Genomic DNA, 19,244 nt, shown 5'->3' on the forward strand with positions numbered 1-19,244 from the left:
GCACTTGGACCTCAAGACCCGTTTTGAGGGCTTTCACCCTTTGCAGAGCTGCTCACGGTCTGCTTAACATGCTGAGGAAACCAATGAGCTAGGGAACGGTTTATAAACCTTATCATGAAACATTACAGCAATTATGGTGCTTCAAAATTGAACCGTATAGGCTTACAGAGACAGTGAATTCATATACCTCAAGATCGGTGGAGTAAGAATGCTGTATTGGTAGTATCTTTTCCTGAGTTTTTACAACAAATATTTAAAACCCATGAAGCATTTGGCACAATTACTTAGTATTAAGAAAATGTTATCCCTAGAATAAGATACCAGATCCATGTAAGGAAAATAGACACTATAATGACAGAAAAAAGTAAAAGAGAAGACATTTTCGCAAAAGCTCTGGAAGTTCAAATCTAGAACAGAACTCCTCCTTAAAAATCATGTAAAGCAATGAGGCCACTCCATATTTAAAGCCATTTTGTTTTTATCTATTGGGGTAGTCACTTTACATCATACCAAAAAGACTGTATAACCAATACAAGTGTCAAGAATCAGATTTTTATGGCACAAAAGGAAGTTTTCCATTAACCTGCTTTCAGAGTTGTTAAATACATAATTGAAGACAAAGAAACTAAGGCTACCACAAAATAATATTTGCATGGTGATGTTAGTCTTTATTCAGCTTCTTAACTGACTCCTCCAGCCTGAGGGTGGAAAAGAATCTTCCCATTAGTTTGTTTCAGTGATTTATTCTGGATGAAAAGATTCTTTCCCTACGTTTGACACAAATTTATTTTCTCATTTATATTGTTATTCAAAGTTCACATAAGCTTTAATGTTGTACCTTACAATGTATGGAATTCAAGATTAAAATAAAACTCTACTCTTAACATAACCTTTGCTATAATGTAAAAATATTCTACATGTTTATCATATCAAGAATGTTAAGCATCACTTTGGGGAAAACCTATTTTACGTATTTTTCAGTACAAACCCAACTGCTGCCGTTTTATAGTCACGTATCCCTGTTAAGTCGGGTGCCACCCAGTGTTCCACTTCTGCAACTACAGCCTGACTACTGTACTTGCAACACACAAGCGCTATGCATACAAGACAGTTTTCAACAACTGCAAATTTGAGATGCTGCTTACTTTTTATCTTTACTTCTCCCCTACCCCTCCACTGTGGCAAATTTACATCTTTGCAATAATGAGTGTTTTTAATTATCAAAATCAGTATAAAAATAGCAGCATGCTACTAGACATGAAAAGCAGATTCATCATGCATTATGAATTTCAATGCAGACTTCTGCCTTCCTTTTATATTATCAAAATCTTTTTAAAGTTAACATCAAGGCAAGGGGTATAATAAGGACAGACACTGCATAGTATGATTTGATACTAATCTGAACTGGGTATTTGTAGTTAATCAAAATCCATGATAATTACAGGGTAAACAATTTTTATTTCAAAATACAAGTTTAACTGGAATTGTAGTGATGAAAGCAGAAGAGGGAAAAATGCAGTCCTTTACAGCCCATGTCACTGTATCTCGCTTACATCCAGAGGTAAAAGCTCTAATTGGTGAAGAGACAAAATATTTGTGGCCTTTCATTGAACCTTTGTGATAATCCAGCATTATCCATTTCTAAAGAAATATAAATACTTTAAAACAAACATTGAAAATAAATCCTTTTGATGTAACAAACTACACTCTTTACCAGAATTTTCAGTCTTCTTAAAAGAAAGGGACTTCACCCAAAAAATAATCAAAATATCAATGTAGAACAATCCTTGGAGGAAAAAAGTCGGAATGTAAACCTCTGTTCCAAATTAGATCTGAAAAGCAAAAACACCACACCATGTATTTTTCATCAAGCAACTCTGTCTTGAAGCTATTTTTCAACAGGAGACTTCCTGAACTCAGTACAGATCCATTAGTTTGCAAATTTTCTTATTTCAATATTCCTACAGCTACTTATAACTTTGACGTCTTACAATAGCTTCATTATTAGAAGTATGCAGTACTAGAAACTTTTTCTAGTGCCAGTAACCTAAATCTTCAGTAAGCTCAACCACTGACAGGTCCAAAGTGCAATTTGCAAGAATCTGAAGAAAAATTCATCAAGATTTTGATATTTTTAAAATATTTGATCTAATGCATCGTATGTTGAGAACCTCAAAAAAGTCAAAATAAGGTAAGCATTTAAAGAGAATTAGTCATATTACCAACTCAGAGAGAGAGGACTAAAAAGATGAAGAATTAAAACATAATAATATACTTAGAACAGTCTATCCAATTAAGTTAACTCAGTAAGTTACTACTTATCCTCTCAGCCCATTGACCCTGCACGCATTGATCTCTCAGCTGCAAAATAAAGCGCATCATCTCAAAAAACATGTCACAGCAGATTCTACTTCTGCAATTGTCCTGGTTTCAGCTGGGACAGAGTTAACTGTCTTCCTAGTAGCTGGTACAGTGCTGTGTTTTGAGTTCAGAGCGAAGAATGTTGATAACACTGATGTTTTCAGTTGTTGCTCAGTAGTGTTTAGACTAATGTCAAGGATTTTTCAGCTTCTCATGCCCAGCCAGTGAGAAAGCTGGAGGGGCACAAGAAGTTGGCACAGGACACAGCCAGGGCACCTGACCCAAACTGGCCAACGGGGTATTCCATACCATGGGACGTCCCATCCAGTATAGGAACGGGGAAGTGGGGGCAGGGATTCGCCGCTCGGGGACTGGCGGGGTGTCGGTCGGCGGGTGGTGAGCAATTGCACTGCGCATCATTTGTACATTCCAATCCTTTCATTATTGCTGTTGTCATTTTATTAGTGTTATCATTATCACTATTAGTTTCTTCTTTTCTGTTCTATTAAACCGTTCTTATCTCAACCCACGGGTTTTGCTTCTTTTCCCGATTTTCTCCCCCATCCCACTGGGTGGGGGGGAGTGAGTGAGCGGCTGCGTGGTGTTTAGTTGCTGGCTGGGGTTAAACCACGACAGCAATTTACTATATAATTTGAATTACAACAGTTTTACTACAACAATTTAAGAGTGTGCATGGTCAGTTACTACGGCTTTGTGGTAAGCAGTAACACAACTGATTGTGACAATCTGTAAATTCAGGATTACAGTTAACTTTAGTAACCACTATGATGCAGCTTTTTATGATTTTTATGTAAACAAAAATGGAGACTTAAAGCCTTTGTTTTTTTAAAACCACAAAACCCTCTGTTGTTTCTGTAGTTGTTATTAGATAGTGAGGTTGTTACAACTACAGAGGAATCAGAAAGGTGAAACCCACCCGTGTTCACGCAATCTGCCAAAACACCTACACAACCTGTGACCTGTTCCAGCAGTTGGTCTCCCATGTAGTTCGCATCAGCAGTTTACGGCTCGCCCTGCCTCCACTGAGCTGGCCACAGCTGCCCTACCTGGCACAGGAGCTGACCCACCAGTCTTTGCGCCTGCTCTCCGAAAGGTCTTTCTGGCCTGCTGTGCAGGGGACGCAAGGAAATCCTGCTAAACCTTCCCCTATCATCTACTTTGCTTTCCGTCACGAGCTTGTTGTAAGGAGCTTACGCTTCAGAGCGCCATACTGAGGGCTACATTCAGTTCCTTCAATGTGAGCAAACCCAGCTACATCCACCCTTGTAGCCGTCGACGTGAGTAACTGCAACTCCTCGCGCACACATCAATACATACACAATCGTTTGAAAGGACGCTGCCACGTAACTCTAGGTCTTTGGGGTCAAACGACTTTGATTTTCTTTTAGGCATCTTAAGGGTAAGGAGATGACTGCTCTCCATGTATGTTTTAATAGTATGACACTAAGCATGCTATTTGCTTAGAGGTCAACTAGAGGATGATTGTAGGACAGAAGAGAGAACAGAAAGCTGGCGTGCGTACGTCCACACCACTCTGAAGCAGTCCCTGAGAACGCGAGCTATTCTGAACATCAGTGTATTATTTTACTTGCTCTAAAACAAGGAAAAACAGCTTATTGCCAAAGATGACTGCTTCAAGCATATGATACAAAATATAAGTTTACTACTTACGTCATCAATATCTTCATCATCATCTCCAATATCATCAAACTGGATTTCGTCATCGTCTCCAGGACCAAATGTGTCTGTTTCATTGATTTTAGCTAAAAAGGAATTTATAGAAGTTAAGGAGTGCACCCACACCAAGCCAAGATAAATTGAATATTCTTGCCCAATATGAACTTCCAATTTGAAGCGAAAATATTCTTACCATGTTCTGGAAGCTCCCCATACGCTTTCAGACTTCTGGCTTCATCTGCATTGTACTTTAGAATAACATCAGCCTTGTTATCCTAAATAAGAATTTATTAGAATTTATTAGTGATCTATGAAGAAAAAAACCCCCCTCCCTATTAACCTCAGCAGACTAGTAACACCTATATTATTTGTGGAAGAATAACACCTATATTATTTGTGGAAGAATAACACCTATATTATTTGTGGAAGAATAACACCTATATTATTTGTGGAAGAGTATCTTGTTCCTCCTTCCCTCCTGTTCCTTTAAATGTGAAGTAAAAAATGCTCATTTGTAGAATATCTTCATTTCTTCTGGGTGATAACTTAATTTTCTCCTATTATAAGTAATTTGAAAAGTTCAGTTTCATGCCTTTGAAATTAATCTTTCTTCAGAGAATACACATAGTGAGGTGTTTGGTGGTCCGTCAGAAAGTGCCAAAACCTCCTAGTTTTAAGTAGTTTAATATATACAGTAAATGACAGTATCTTAAGTGGTTTACAACTCTAATGTACATTTCAGAAGCAGAATCCATCTTCAAACAACTGATGACACAAGGCTAACATTCATGAAAAAGCATTTACCTAATGAAAATTTGACAACTGTTTTCCATTAACCTTTACATTAGGTAAAATTATGCTACTCCATTTTTAGAAATTTAAGTAGAAACTAATCACTGATCAATTGACCTCTTAAGGTAAAAGCCTAAACCTCAAGGCTCCAAAACTGATTACCAAATCTCCCTTATATCACAGGATCCAAGCATCAAACAGCTACACCTGGCAAAAAAAAGGTCAGGTGTGATGCCAATAAGCACCTTCACTCACAGAGTCTCAGGGTGCAATTTAGAAGAACAGGTTGAACCAGGATTTGTCATTTACTCATGACAATCTTTCTGTAATACAAGGAAACTAAAAGCCATGATTTAGCATAACTAAACACAAATTCAAAGAAAGTTAGATGGGAATTTCCTTGTGATGCCTGGTGCAATTTAACACTAAAGCAAGCTGTTTGTAAGATATTCTTCACTGGCAAATTACACTTAATTTTTACCTGGTAGTCTCTTAAGCCAACCAATATAATATCAGATGTATTTATCCAAACCTGAAAGAGAAAAATGTATGTTATGTTGCAGGAATTCAACTTTTGCTGTACAACACAAGAGTCAAACAGCACATTTAGGTTTACTGAGAGGCATGAAACACTTCACTACAGCCACCATTTTCCCTTTCTAACCAGTAAACTGGAAACACCCAACTTCATATTTTAACAGCAAAACCAAGGTCATAAATACTCATATTATTTCACATGTTACGGAGCTATTACTAAGGTAAATCAGACTTCTTTGCAGGTCTTCTAGCTGACAAGATGGTTATTAAGTCACAACTTCTGAGAAAACAGAAATAATGCATCAAGCCACCAGCCTGTGAACTGAGCTCCGCAAGGGCAAAAACCAAAAGAAAAACCTGATGAAGGGAGTGATGGACAAGCACAGTGAAGAGCACAAGAAAATGAAAGGAGTTGTTTCTAGTAACTGGCTATGCTAATCTGTCAAGCCAAAGCCAGAAGCCTGCAAAGCAGGACTTGCTAATTTAAATGCACGAGATAGTCCTGCCCCACATCAGCTTGATTTTTTTGCAGATGAAATCTATTTCAGTTGAGATTTCCTTTCTTTTAGACACAAGGAACAGATAAGTGATGCTTTCTGTAGCAAGAAATTAATTCTGCAGCACCTAGCATTTATCGATGTAGGTTCTCCATTACCTTCAACAGCTTATTGCAGTGTATTGCAGGTAGCTGGCAGGGCTCACACTGATACCAAGATACGTGCATTCACTGGTCTCCAAAAAGAGACAGGCAGAACAATCCAGAACGAACACAGTGAACGTCTGTTTTTGTTGGGAACAGACTATCTGAGAGGACCTCCTCCGTACCGTACACCAGCACAGGTTAGAAAGCTGTAACATCTGACAAGGGCAAGGGGGCACACCATCCAAAGACGGCAAAGTTAAGAATGCAAACTCGTACAAGATGGCAAAGTTAAGAATGCAAACACATACACCTGACTTCCCTGAAGGTACAAACTTGTGCAGATCAGCTTTGCACGAAAGTATCTTGGGAACTGATGAAGTGGACAATGAAATGATGGCATCTGAGGTGCCTGCGGGGACCTATAAAGAAACCTTCCCAAACCGCCCTTGTTGAACGATTCTCAGGTAAGTCACCCAGTGAGAAGATGATAATTATTCAGTTCTTCCCCAGATCAGGATAAGTGGGGTATCAAACCCTGACTCTTACTGGTTTCAGGAAATAGTATACAAAAAAAGGTAGCTTTGGAGAACCCTTTTACACTTTTGTTTTCCTATGCCAGCTGTCAATCCTGATGTCAAAAGAAGTTCTCCTGCTAAGCTAAGTACTGATCTAGTCCCAGATAGAACATGCTGATTTTCCAAATAGTCATCAAGTTCCCCATCTAGAGTTAGGGAGATTTTTAACATTTCATATATATATATAAGTTTCTAGAATATGAAAAGTTAGTATTTCATAAGCAGCCAAAAAAAAAAAAAAACCTCCCCTGAAATATACATGTCTGAAGGCAGCCCTTCAACTATGAGCTTCACGCAAAAAGCCAAAGACCACCTGTTTTTGTGCCGGCAATACAAACAGAAGAACAAATTAGTTTACTATCAAAAAAGAAGTTTAAGGTATTAAGTACAGTAGAAATATTAACTTTTGTAATGAGCTACATACGTAAATGTTTACAACTACATATCACACATAATGCCACTGTTCTCTATTGCATTGCTTCAGAATTACCTTTTTTCTTAGTTTCCCTCTAATATGACATAACCTCTTCACACCATCAAAACATAATGCCTCCAGTCTTCCATTGCCTAACATCTTGATCACCTGGGCATATTCTGAAAGAGAGGGTAACACATAGCAAAACTTCTAAACAAATACAGCTTCATGAAGCAACCAGTAACTTTTGCCACTTCAACCAAAATTTGCTGTAACATTTTATCAAACACAAACAGCTGAGAGGAGGTTCCATCAGCCACAGGGGCTGCTGAAGGTATCACAGTTTTCGCATCATTGTTGATGTTAACATTTTCAAACCCTGCTCATTCTTGGCTGCAGCCACGCTTTGGTTCCCTCTGAAATGCTTATTGCAGGTAATTTTTAGAGCTATCAAGTCACACTCAGAGTTTGAAAGTTTATGACAGCATCACAGCACCTGCCCTAACTGATGAAATCTCACGCTATCACTGAGGAAAGAGGAGAAGGCGGCATATCCTGTACACCCCACTGATACTCTGAACCCCTTCTACAGAGGCTCTGTGGAAAAAAAAAAAAAAGCTGTTCTTGAAAGGACACGTTCTGGTGTTCTCAGAAACTGTCTGAAAGGCAAGTACCAGGCTTCAGCTGAAAACTATGAAACTTCTCTCCAACACCCACCCCCAATCTCTCACCATGTATTTAATCTCCTTCCCTCACCGAGTTCCAGAAACCACTACTGAAGTACTTCACACACACACTATTAAAGTTTGCAGCATAACATATTACCATTCAATTAAAAAAATAAAGCTTGTTAAGAATTATAACATTATCTGACCCTCCCCCTATACTTGCCAGGAAAAAAAAAAATTATTCTCAATTAGCCAGGTATTTCAATATTCTAAAATCTTTCCTTAGCACAAGTCAGTCCAACAAACCACATAAGACTATTAATAACTGAGAATAATGTTTCATTAAGTAGATTTTGCTTGGGGGTCGAAAAGGATTTTAGGTTTTATAGGTGCATCAAAATCAACTCCTGTTTTTTGCTTACAGCTGTCACAGAATACCAGAAAGAGGTTAAAAAAAAAATGAGTTCAGTGGTCACTTCTCTTCCAGCGACTTAAGTCAGTACTTTTCCTGTATTTCTAACAAACCAACTGATTAATCGGTCACTAGGCAAGTACTTGCACATACGTGAGCAACCACAAGAGAGTGACACACAAGACGGGGTAAGGCAAAAGGGAGGTAAGCTCACTGTCCCCAAAAGGGAGGGGAGAGGGGAATCCTAGTCATCGCCCTCCAGCGGAGCCACTCTCGTGCCTTACTTTACCTGACAATGTCCAAGGAAGGACCGTACCTATTGCTCCTGTTCTAATAACCCAGGAGCCAGTTCAACCAAACCGTCAGTGGACGGTGGAAGAACAGCGAGATGTACTGTTCTGCCAGATCAGTGACTTCGGAGAGCTCCTCGAAGGATCCAAGAAACGTTACAGTTGGTATAGAACAGAAAGCGGGGCTGTGCATCCAAGAGACACCAAACAACTACTGGCAACGCTGAACTGTGCCAGCTGCTTACAGACCCACAGGCAGAGCTACTCAAGGGACTTCTAGGGAATGCTCACATACATTCTGTATTACACACAGCATCACAATAAGGTCAAGGAGAGGCAAGCTTCATTCTGAAGTGGTGAAGCTATTTAAAATTTCCCTTCTCCTAACGTCTTCCTCCTACACTCAACATGTCATTTAGAATTCAAATACGACCCTAGTAAGCATACCTCTTTATTCCACAATAACTTTGTATTTCTCAGACATCCAGATGTCTTCTTTGTGTATCAACTTCCAACGCACGTCGCTTACAGTATCTGACTGAAAACAATGGTACTGCCGTACTATAGTTAAAAACTCACCTTGCCCGTCTTCCTTGAACACCAGTTCTCTTTTTTCTGATTCATTCTCATTCTTACCTCGTCGCCTATTTTTACCTCCTTTGCCTAAATTAAAAGGGGAGGGGGAAAGAAGAGCGCATTACTATCTCTGAATACAGCGAACAAAATAATCAGACTTCTGGGGGTTTCAGTGCTTGTTTTCTATATGGCTGTTCTGAGTAGCCTATCCAGATCTAGAGTTTTTGCCGGCTTTTAACATTCTTAGCTCTAAATTTTTAACCGGGTAGTGACGTAGTAATTAAAGGATTAGAGCCTCCGCTCTTCAAGACGTCCTGGTTGCTCTGGAGCGACAGCAGCCTCCAAGGAGGATTTGTGCAAGATCGCCATTTTCAGTTTTTGTGACCGCTGCCACCAAACACCTCATAAATAATGGTGGGATAGCCCGACGCGGGTAACCATCGAGGAGCGGAAGAACAACTCGAGGGCTTCTGGAAGGTGCTGAAATCCCCGCAGTACTCAGAGAACAGCTTACACCCCAAGCGAAGATGCCCTTTTTGAGAAGGCCCACACGTGGCAGCAGGATGAAGAGCTCTTCGTGAAAACCCACGAAGGCCGACCGTACCCCCCCCCCCCGTCCGTTCCCCGTTAAAAGGCCGCCGTTCCCGTCCTCCCACTCCTCCCCTCAGCAGCGGGCAAGGGCAGCAGCACCCGTTCCCAGCCACCCACCCGGGCCCCAGAGGCCTCCCACACGCCGCTGGGCCGCGTACGACGGGGGCGAGGGGTGGAGGGCCGGCCCAGGCCGGGATCCGCGCCCGGGAAGGGCCGGGAGCGGGGAAGGGGAGCCGGCACGGCGGACCCACCGGCGGAACGGAACGGAACGGAACGAAGCGGGAAGGCTCCTCCGCCCCGCCCACGGGAACCAGGCCGCGCACGGCGGCGGGGCCTCCCGGGCCGGGCCGCGCCCGGCCTACCTCGCTCTAGCTCCGGCGAAAGGGCCGGGCCGGGCCCGGAGAAGGCCCAGCGGCGGGGAGGGCGCCTCACCTTTATTCTTGGGCATGGCGCCGGGGGCTCCGCCGCGGGGAGGGGGCTGCGGGGGGGGCTGCGGGCGGCTCCCGTCAGGCGGCGGCGGCGGCGGCTCCTTCCTCGCACGGCGGGGGCCGGGGCTGCGGCTTCAGACTCGTGCGTTCCGGCCGCTGGAGCCCACAGCGCCCCCTAGCGCTCCGGCGGGCTTCGGAAGGCCTTACCGGCTTTTGCGCAGGCGCCTCAGCTCCCACCCGCCAAAACCCGCCCGCTGCCGGCGGCTCCGCCTCAGGTGGGCGGAGGGGGGGGGGAAATTGAGCGGGCGCCGCGTCATTGGTCGGGACTCCGCGGTGGGCGGGTTAACGGCGGCCAATCGGAGGAGGGGTGGGGTGGGGCCTGTGGGTGGCTGCCGGCGGGCGCGTGGTTCTTTGCGGGGCGCTTCGGGCTCACCGGCAGCCCGACGTCATCGCGGCCCTTTTTTGGGTCGTTTCTGGGTTTATTTACAACGGGGAGACGGCGGGAACCCCCACCCCGACCCCGACCCCCCTTCCTCGTCCGCGGCAGACGCCGGGGCCGAAGGGGGTTGCGGAAGGGCGGGCAGGGCTGAAGTGAGGAGACGCCGCCGGCAGCCATCTTAACACCGACCCCCGCCAGAGCTTCTCATGGCGCACACGGGTCATCCCGCTTTCCCGAAGGCTCCGAGGTTTTTGGGGCAGGCGGGATGAGGCCTCGGGTGGTCCGCGGTGGGGCTTTTGCCCTCCCCTCGCTCTCCCCCGGGGCCTGGTTCTGCCTCCGGCCTGGGCTGCGTGCGGCAGCCTCCTCGCTCTCGGTGCTCTTGCAAATCTTCTGATAAAGAAATCAAAATTTGATCACGTAGAAGAGTTAGGTTTGATTAAGAAGTAAAATTGTGAAGCATAATGTATAGGATTGTTAAGTTTGAAACGTAGCCATAGAAACTTCAGGAACTGTGTTACGCGTGACTATCGGAACCTTAACATTGTTGAAGTTTGAAATAGCTAACCGTAGAAACCTCACCAGGAAGTTACTGGTTTTTCTGTGTTTTGTTTCAAGAAACTAAGGAAACTGTCATGGACGCCAGTTTGCTCCTTGGAAACCCCCTTACCCTTCCCATCTTGATTTGAGTATTGAAGATTCCAGTCAGTAGAGCTAAGTGAAATTGACCAATGATTGTTTTTAAATAAGAATACTGATAAGGTTATATAATCAAAGGACCAATCATTATAAAGGTTAAATTTAAGAGAGAGCATAGTATGCATTTTTATGTAAAGAGCTTACTATCAATGACCTGACAGAAAAAGTCTATAAAAACTGATGGATTTTGATACTAAGTTGGACACGCCTTTGGAGGAGCGATCCGCCGTGTCCCCAGCGCTGCGATAAACGAAGCGCCTGCTTCTTAACTTCTCGTTGGTGTTAAGGAGTTTTATTTACCGGATTTCGGTAACAGTGCACCCAGCAAGGCCTCGCTCGGGTTACGCTCCTCACCCGTCCTCCCTCACAGCTACTGTCCTTTCCTTTCAGGGAAACTATGCCAACCTGTAAAAACCTTCCATCTTCTCCAGGCTGCAAGGCTAAAAAGGATGGCTCTCGTAAGCCTCCGAGTTGTGTGAGCTGCTGAAACACGTTGGAGTGGTGCTTATGGAGTACTTGCACGTGTATTCTCATTTTTCAGATGTTTAAAGGTTCATCAGTTATCAAATATACCTCTGTTTTCAATGTCCAGAGAAATGCAGGCATTGCAACAATCATTTAGCAGCCCCCCTTTTGAGTTGTGCTTTACAGTCAACCAGAGTCTTTACAGGGTATTAAAATACAATATTCTTGCACTTTGGGCTTGCTGCGTCATATGTTGGGTCTAGAGCACCTACTGAATACAGGTTTTTCCTTCGGCTCCCTGTTTACCTTACTAATAGTGCTCTGACTAAATATGCTGTAATACAGTGCCCATTTTAACTGACAAACACTTGCTTATTAAAAATTCTTTCTGGTTGGAAATGCACACTTGGTATGCTGCAAACGTAGTTCAGTGTTGGGGTGGACAAACAACAACTTTTATAACTGGGCAGAACAAATGATTAACCAAAAAAAAGCACTTTTTTTTAAATTTTTTTAAGATGTTTGAAAGTTTATTCATAGTAGAAATTTCAATTTCTTTTGAAGACTACAAAACCTGCCATTAGACAGGAGTACAAGCAATGATATCTTTCCAGAACTGTTCATAGTTACATCTGGAACAGTTCTAATTACACATTAATAGCATGATTGGAACATTTCCTAGATCAGACTCTGAATAAAACAATCATTTAAAGTATTCAGTACAATTTTTTTTTTCAACTAGCATTTCAGTTCTATGACAGCAGTGCCAAGCATCTAACAGATGCTATTGTAATGGTCTAGAACAAGGTACAATACCACTGATTTCCTGGTACAGTACCTTAGACTCACTTACATGCCATGCTGAGAAAACTAGTATAAAGTATGATTGTACAGAATTGTAGAAAAATATTTTATCTGTGATTTTGTCATTTCTTAAAAACATTTTAAGTAGACTTCCCCCCCCGCCCCAACTACATTGCAAAATAATTACATCCCTCATAAGTACACCTTCCCTTTGATTAGGTCGAGAGTATCAAGATAAAGCTAATCATTTACATCATTTTCACAAGTGAAAATTCATCTATTAACCATTGCTGCTTACTAAGGACCAGCATACTTTGAATCCTTTCCTTCCAATAATAGAAAAGCACAGCTTTAGTTGGTACACCACATTTACAAAAGCGAAACACACACAAAAAAAATCCCAGACACGTAAATCTGTTTTCTTATGCCCTTGTCTCTTTAGAAAAACAATTTAAATATTCTCTTGAAAAACTCCTTATAAGTTTCATTCAACGTTACAGCGATTATGAACAAAGAGCTTTGCCCTTACTGGATACAGATGGCATTTAATGAGTATTGCAACTACGCTCTTCCCTCTGTTCTCTCATGCTCTCAAGCACAGTAAGTGATAATTTCACACTAAAAAAAAAAAAAAAAAAAGACCAAACCAAAAACCCATGGCCTACATATAGAAAATTCACCTGTATCTGCAGTTCTCCCTTTTTATCTTCTATGACTCTGTATCCTAGAGTCACCTGCTATGCTTTGCAGACCAAGCAGCAGCCCAGCAGTGAATTTACACAGTGCGTCATATGTACTCACATTCTAATAGAAAGCTGCTGGGATTCAAAGCAGCATTGTGTGGATTTCCTTATAGCTTCTAACAACTGCAGCTACAAAAACATAAAAATAAATGTGAAAGTTGTGAGCACGGATCCAAAAGAGGAGGTAAGGTACATAAACCCACGGAAGTCTAGCCTGTAAAATACACCTCCTGCACAGACGGGCCCTCTATACCTTGGTAGCCCTTTATGCCTTGGTTTAGAGAGTAACTTAAAAATACAGTGTATCTAGACTTCAACACATTGGAGTTAGCATGTGCTGAACTGCCCTGTTTTATTAGCATTTAAATGTTCATCCTGTGCTGCTACATACGTGACATAGTAGCAACGTCTGTAAAGTCTGGACTAAATGAACAGCTTGAGAATGTAAATAAATAAAATGGAGGAGTTAACTTTGCTTCACTATTTGGCTAATGCCCAGTGAGCTTGAGGGCCATAAAATACGGCTAAAATAAAACTACAGCAAGTGCTTTCAGTTTATTTTAACACGGATATCGCCAATAGTGAAGCAGCTTAACACGTCCTCCTTTTGGTCTGTTCTTTGCCAGGTACCTATACATACACACTGAGAACAGAGGGGAAATTCCTTCCCGAACTGAAATGCTGTTACTGACACACTAGCAAGTACTGCCGTCCCTTTATTTCAACAGTATCAGTTTTCAATCTTGTTTGTTGACTAGATACGACAATCTTCAAATTAACACATTTAAAAGCCACTCCAGAAGATATGGTTTCTAGATTTTGATAAGCCTGACTTACAATCGTTCAGAGCTGAAAATACATTTTCTGAAAGGTAAGGTTTTACCAAGTTCCGCTGGAACTGCAGACACTGTCAAAGAAAGATTAAAATGGCCTTTTTCTGCCTCTGGTTAAAGATGTTTCTTGAAGGAAGGGTAGATGCATCTGTACAGTTAAAGGGAACTTCAATGCTAGAGCACCAAGTAAGGGAAAAATGCTAATTGCTTGGGAGAGCTGTGTGTTCAAATTTGAGATCTATGATAATTTAAGAATCCTTGTCCATAAAACCAATTCCTTAACAATTATATCATGGATTAAAAATTTAACAGATTTTTTAAGGGCAATAAAAATGTGATCCTTTGCAAGTCTAAAAAAGGAAGCTTCCCCAAGGAACCTGGAAAAACTTGTGGCAGAAGGAACACTCTCACATTCACTTAGAGCAAATCTGTGGTGTCATAAAGATGATTCTCCCTTTCAACAAACCTCTGATGGTTTCGGGGAAACTAGCAAATTAATCACCATAAAATAAATTTAATACCACTAAATCAAGAAAAAAACCTTCTTATGCAAAACACAAAATTGCACCTTTTCGTTTTTAAATTGTATTGTTCACATAGAGCTGTTCACCCAGATCCATATTTATCAAAGCTGGAATTCCCAATAGACATTTTTGCATCTGGAATGAGCTGATGTAGCCTATCCGTTTGGTGGAGTGGGACACTCACTGAAATCAAACACACTCCACTGCACCTTCTCATGTGGGCAATTTGATCTTTCAAGACTAGCCATCAAGATGCGCCTTTAATTACTTAATGCACCGAGAGGCCGACAGTATTAGAAGTTTATATTAGTATTTAAAATGAGTCTTTTGCCCTCATTACAAGCTTGCTTCCATCTGGGGAAAAGTGAGAACACTCACTCTGAACAGCTTTGTCTTACCTGACTGGGACAATACTATTTTCATGGTAAATTATAATGACCCTTTTCTAACACCTGGTAGGTCTGGATGACTCTCCTCTCGTTTTGCTTTGGATGTCAATTAAAATTAACAGAAAATAACTGACAGAACATTCGATCCATCAGGTTTGCAACTGCAGTGAATGCAGTTTAAACCTACTTTTTGCAGGCTTCTGCTTATTAGCAGACAGTATGTTTTGCTTTATCTTCAATGTTGTCTTTCTTCTGTAATGCCAACATTCACTGAACAAATCCTTTGCAGCTTAAACAAAAGTCACAGAATAGAGATAAAATATTAACAATGGATTATAAGAATAAACAATATAGAAATGTCCTCTATCAGAAAGTATTTAGCAATGATTCCTGAGTCCAGAGATTAGATGGGAGACAATAAAAGGGAGGGGAGGGGGAACAAAAGACAGAGATATGGAGCAAATTATCTTTTCTCTGGGTTATGTTACCTATTGTATATATAGTATGGTGAGAGATCCACTGCTTAAATTTTGAATATCATAAACAGTATCCTGATTTTCATAACATGACATGCAGCGTCAAAAACATGGAAATGTAGAAAAGACATAGGCAAGGAGAAATACATATCCATAGTATTACATTCAATAGCTGTTTAACAGTCAGGCTTCTTTTAGAGCTGTCCAACGATACTGATTAATCCAGGTGAACTGTTTAATCAGACTTAATTGTCAAAATGATTAATAATATCTAAGTAAAACAAGGCATGTATACGTTAAAGAAAACAGCACGGAAATGTACTGCTTGTGAACTGTTTACAAAAACATACAAAACGTTGGATGGCACAAAGTATATAGTGCTAATATAAACAGATTGTTTAAGCTAAGTGCTTAACATAAACTGTCCATCTCTACCTGTAACAAAGAATATTTTAGGGGACAAAAAAAATATTCCTTATAAAAATAATGCTATGTGGTGCAGAGTGCTTTATTCAGTGTATTTTTGACGGAGGTGGCATTCGTAATTCTTCCGGTTTATTCAATCGTGAACATGATCGTTTTCATCGTGTTTCCACTTGTCACTCCATTTGAAGCTCCAGTAAGATCAGTAACTTGCCATCAACAGTTTAAAGCGAGAATAGATGAAAGCAGTAGCAGCAGCAGGAGCAGCAGCATTATAGGTACCAGCTGGGACAGAGTGTGCTTGCAGGTATCTGTCAAATATGTGCTACCTGTCGCCATGATTTGTGCTATCATCTTATGCCGTGGTACCAAATATCTGGTTGAGGTCACTTCACAGGGCTGTTGAGGTAATTTTTTTTATACCTCTCCTCTGAGCAAGAGTAGAACGGCCGACTGGCTCCAAAACCGGTGACTGATTACGATTCAAAGCAGAGTAAGTTGCTGCCATTGCACCCTGTGGGGCAGAGGGGAAAAAAAAAAACCCAAACAAAAGTACATTGTGACCAACGCATACGCTAGAGATCACACAGTGCTAAGTGCCAGAGATTCTGACCGAGTTTTATCTTCCAGTCTACTTGTATCTACAGACAAGAAACATACCACTGCATTACTCAAATACCAAGTGTTAGGAGTGAGTGTTTTTTAGGGTAATAAATAGTTTTCAGATCAATCTAAAGCAATTTTACCTTGCTTAAAAAGCCGAACCCAGAAGGTGTAAGACAGATTGCTAAATTAGGTTCTCTCTCCATGCTTTGTGAGATAGTTGGGGAATGAAATCCCACCGGTAGACTGTCTCTGCTTATCACTTACACAACTATTTCAGTTTTCAACAAAATACTTAAAAATTGCCCACATTATTCAGCACATGAAGATTTATTAAAAAAAAAGTCAGAAAGTTGTGAGCTGTGGCATCAGAACTTCCCCCTCTTTCCACTTGTGTTTTTGGACGCTAGAAATTTCTAATAGCTGACTCAGAGTGTTAATTATATTCTTCAGATCCCTTTTACGTTGCACGACAGAGATTCTTGGATGTAGGACTGAAGGCAGGGTGGAATACAGAGAAATAGAATTCAATTATTTTTGATTTCTCTCTGCTTGTTCAAAGTGAAAAAGTTTATCAGGTTCAAAACCAGACTGTATTTCAGAGAGAGTGCAGAACAGTACGATACTGTATTAATTAACGCTGCCTTTTTGAGTTCTTTTTAGCTTATACTGTGATCATGCAGTATACTGTTTTCTTTTAGTCACTGACAATTAACCTCCTCTGAAACTGTGAAATAGCCAAACTATTTTTCAGCTCTGCTATAGTCACCTGACAACATTTTCCACTATCAGAAGAACGATTTCTTCTATGATGGTGTCTTAAGGCAGTTAAGCCTCCCAGTATAGGTAAGTCCAATAAATTTCACACCTAAGAAAATGTAAGTCTCTTTCAAACGTATTAGATTTATTCTCCATGAGTGGGTTCTTATGAAATCCTATTACATATTACAAGTTCATTTTATGGCTTAGTGCAACTCCCAACAACTTTTAAATAGTATTTAGAGGAAACCCATGCTACAGTAACTTTTAAAAAAAAAAAAACCCTGTTGTTTACACTAATTTTGGCTAAACAGGAAGCTGAACAAATATCTACTTACCTTCACTAAATGGGGAGCATCCTGCCTGTTCAGCTGGTATTGAGGCAACTGGTCACAGTGAACTATCCAGGGGTGACTAAGAACTTGGGCTGCAGTCAATCTTTGATGGGGGTCAACGTGAAGCATTTTTGAAACAAGGTCCTGTCAATAATATACAAAGAGTCTATGTGAATAACAGTAAAACTTCAGCTTTAAAACAGATTCTAGTTCAAAACTGAAGATTTTAGCGATATAAAAATATGTTCAGTCAAAAAAAAATGTTAAAAATAACATCAGTTTGAAACAGCTGAAAAACTGCCCAGCAATGCTAACACTGTATCTTTTAATTATGTGACTTAATGGATGTTTGGTAACGCAACAGGAAGGTAGCCAATTAAGTGAGGCAAAATCCACAAACATAAAAATATGCACATTGGACTAAAGTAGAGCAGATGCCCCACTATACAAGTATTTTATTTTTAACAATGACAAATAGCAGATACATAGGAAATGAGTATTGAAAAAGGAATAATTAAGAAAATAGAGATGATCCTTCCCTTTGCATTACTTCCCAGTGTCTAACAATCAACAACTGTGCAAGTTGAAGGTTGAATTTTAGTACTCCTGCTGGCCATGTATGTACTCTTAGTGATTTTCCCCTCATCCCCTCCAAACTCATTTTGCTGCTCATACTTTTGTTTTTCCCTCCATTCTCATACACTTTTCACAGTTGTTTTACAATTTAGTTGTGAACAACATGAACAGATATTTAATTCTATGTGTTTTTTAACTTCTGCAGAATATATTAATTGAATGATTCCTGATTTCCCTAATAAAATCATCATATGAGAGAAAAGGAATTAGTCCTTCCTTCTTTGTATGATCAGTGAAATGATCTCATTTGTCTGTCACGTCAGTCAGCTCTGCTGAGATGAAACACCATATTCTCTTTACACGGAAGTGGCTCTTGACATCTGATCAGATTTTCACCTTCATTTTGGTACATCCTTTTCTACCACTTTTTCAACTTCTATTTTATCTTTTTCAAATTATGGTAGTGAGAATTGCATACAACACTCAAGATGTTGAACACAAATTTATACAGCAGCATAATATTTTATAGATGACTTCAGATGTCAGTCAGTAGGGGTAAAGCATAAATAACATTTCTACATTAAGCAATTACCTGTGGAGAAACACATTTTGTTGACTACAACTGGATTTAAGATAATCTAAGTCACATTGGCAATATGGGACATTTTCATATAAAAATTCTTTGTTTTGTAATTCAAATTAAGAATTTGAACATAAAAATATTATTAAAAAGGCATCTAAGATTTTTTCATAGCTGATAGGTTTTTGGTTCATTCTAGACTCCCAAATACGACCGAATAAAGTGACATTGAAGGAAAAAAGCTGATGCTACCAGATTAGTGGAAACATGTTATTCTAACGGGTTGATTTGTCAGTCAAATGAATGACATGATTTGTGAGAAAATGGTTGAGTTATGAGAACAGTACATTAGAAAGCACATCACAAATCAATTAGTAAGAAAGAGCACAACATACGTAAACAATTTTTGGGGAAAAATTTAGCACTTTACCGTAGCTACACAGAAGGGGCATAAAGGATATTGCACACTAAAGTTTAGAGTCTCTTTGCTGTAAAAATTGTACTTCTCCAAAAAAAAGTTGTCTAAAATTCCTTTGTACAAACACAGTAAAAAGAAAGTATAATACTTCAGTGTTTTTTATTTTATTTTTTTAAGTAGATATGACATCCTTAA

At 40.4% G+C, this 19,244-nt stretch overlaps 2 protein-coding genes across 4 annotated transcripts in view; both read right to left on the minus strand.

The window, feature by feature from the left end:
- Positions 1-460: 460 nt before the first annotated feature.
- Positions 461-10,152, minus strand: EIF1AX (eukaryotic translation initiation factor 1A X-linked). The gene is made up of 7 exons (XM_052794611.1): positions 9,991-10,152; positions 8,971-9,054; positions 7,097-7,200; positions 5,333-5,383; positions 4,253-4,334; positions 4,054-4,145; positions 461-1,832 (listed from the first exon to the last, which is right to left on the minus strand). Exons 1-7 carry the CDS (start codon positions 10,004-10,006, stop codon positions 1,827-1,829), a joined length of 435 nt encoding a protein of 144 aa, XP_052650571.1. The 5' UTR covers positions 10,007-10,152; the 3' UTR covers positions 461-1,826.
- A 2,653-nt stretch (positions 10,153-12,805) lies between these two features.
- The window catches only part of RPS6KA3 (ribosomal protein S6 kinase A3), a 76,730-nt gene continuing 70,291 nt past the window's right edge, over positions 12,806-19,244 (minus strand). For all 3 annotated transcript variants that reach the window (XM_052793861.1, XM_052793860.1, XM_052793862.1), the window contains 2 exons: positions 17,479-17,619; positions 12,806-16,292 (listed from right to left, as the gene is read on the minus strand). In XM_052793861.1, coding sequence (XP_052649821.1) covers positions 16,170-16,292; positions 17,479-17,619 — 264 coding nt within the window. In that variant the 3' untranslated portion in view covers positions 12,806-16,169. The remainder of the gene's footprint in view (positions 16,293-17,478; positions 17,620-19,244) is intronic.

The sequence above is a fragment of the Harpia harpyja genome, chromosome 8, assembly GCF_026419915.1.
Source record: "Harpia harpyja isolate bHarHar1 chromosome 8, bHarHar1 primary haplotype, whole genome shotgun sequence".
Lineage (NCBI taxonomy): Eukaryota > Metazoa > Chordata > Aves > Accipitriformes > Accipitridae > Harpia > Harpia harpyja.

Excerpts from the sequence above, each read along its gene's own strand:
- EIF1AX (XM_052794611.1), bottom strand. Across the intron at positions 4,335-5,332 it reads TTGGCTTAAGAGACTACCAG|GATAACAAGGCTGATGTTAT; the intron begins GTAAAAATTAAG and ends ATTCTTATTTAG. Across the intron at positions 4,146-4,252 it reads TGGGGAGCTTCCAGAACATG|CTAAAATCAATGAAACAGAC; the intron begins GTAAGAATATTT and ends ATTCCTTTTTAG.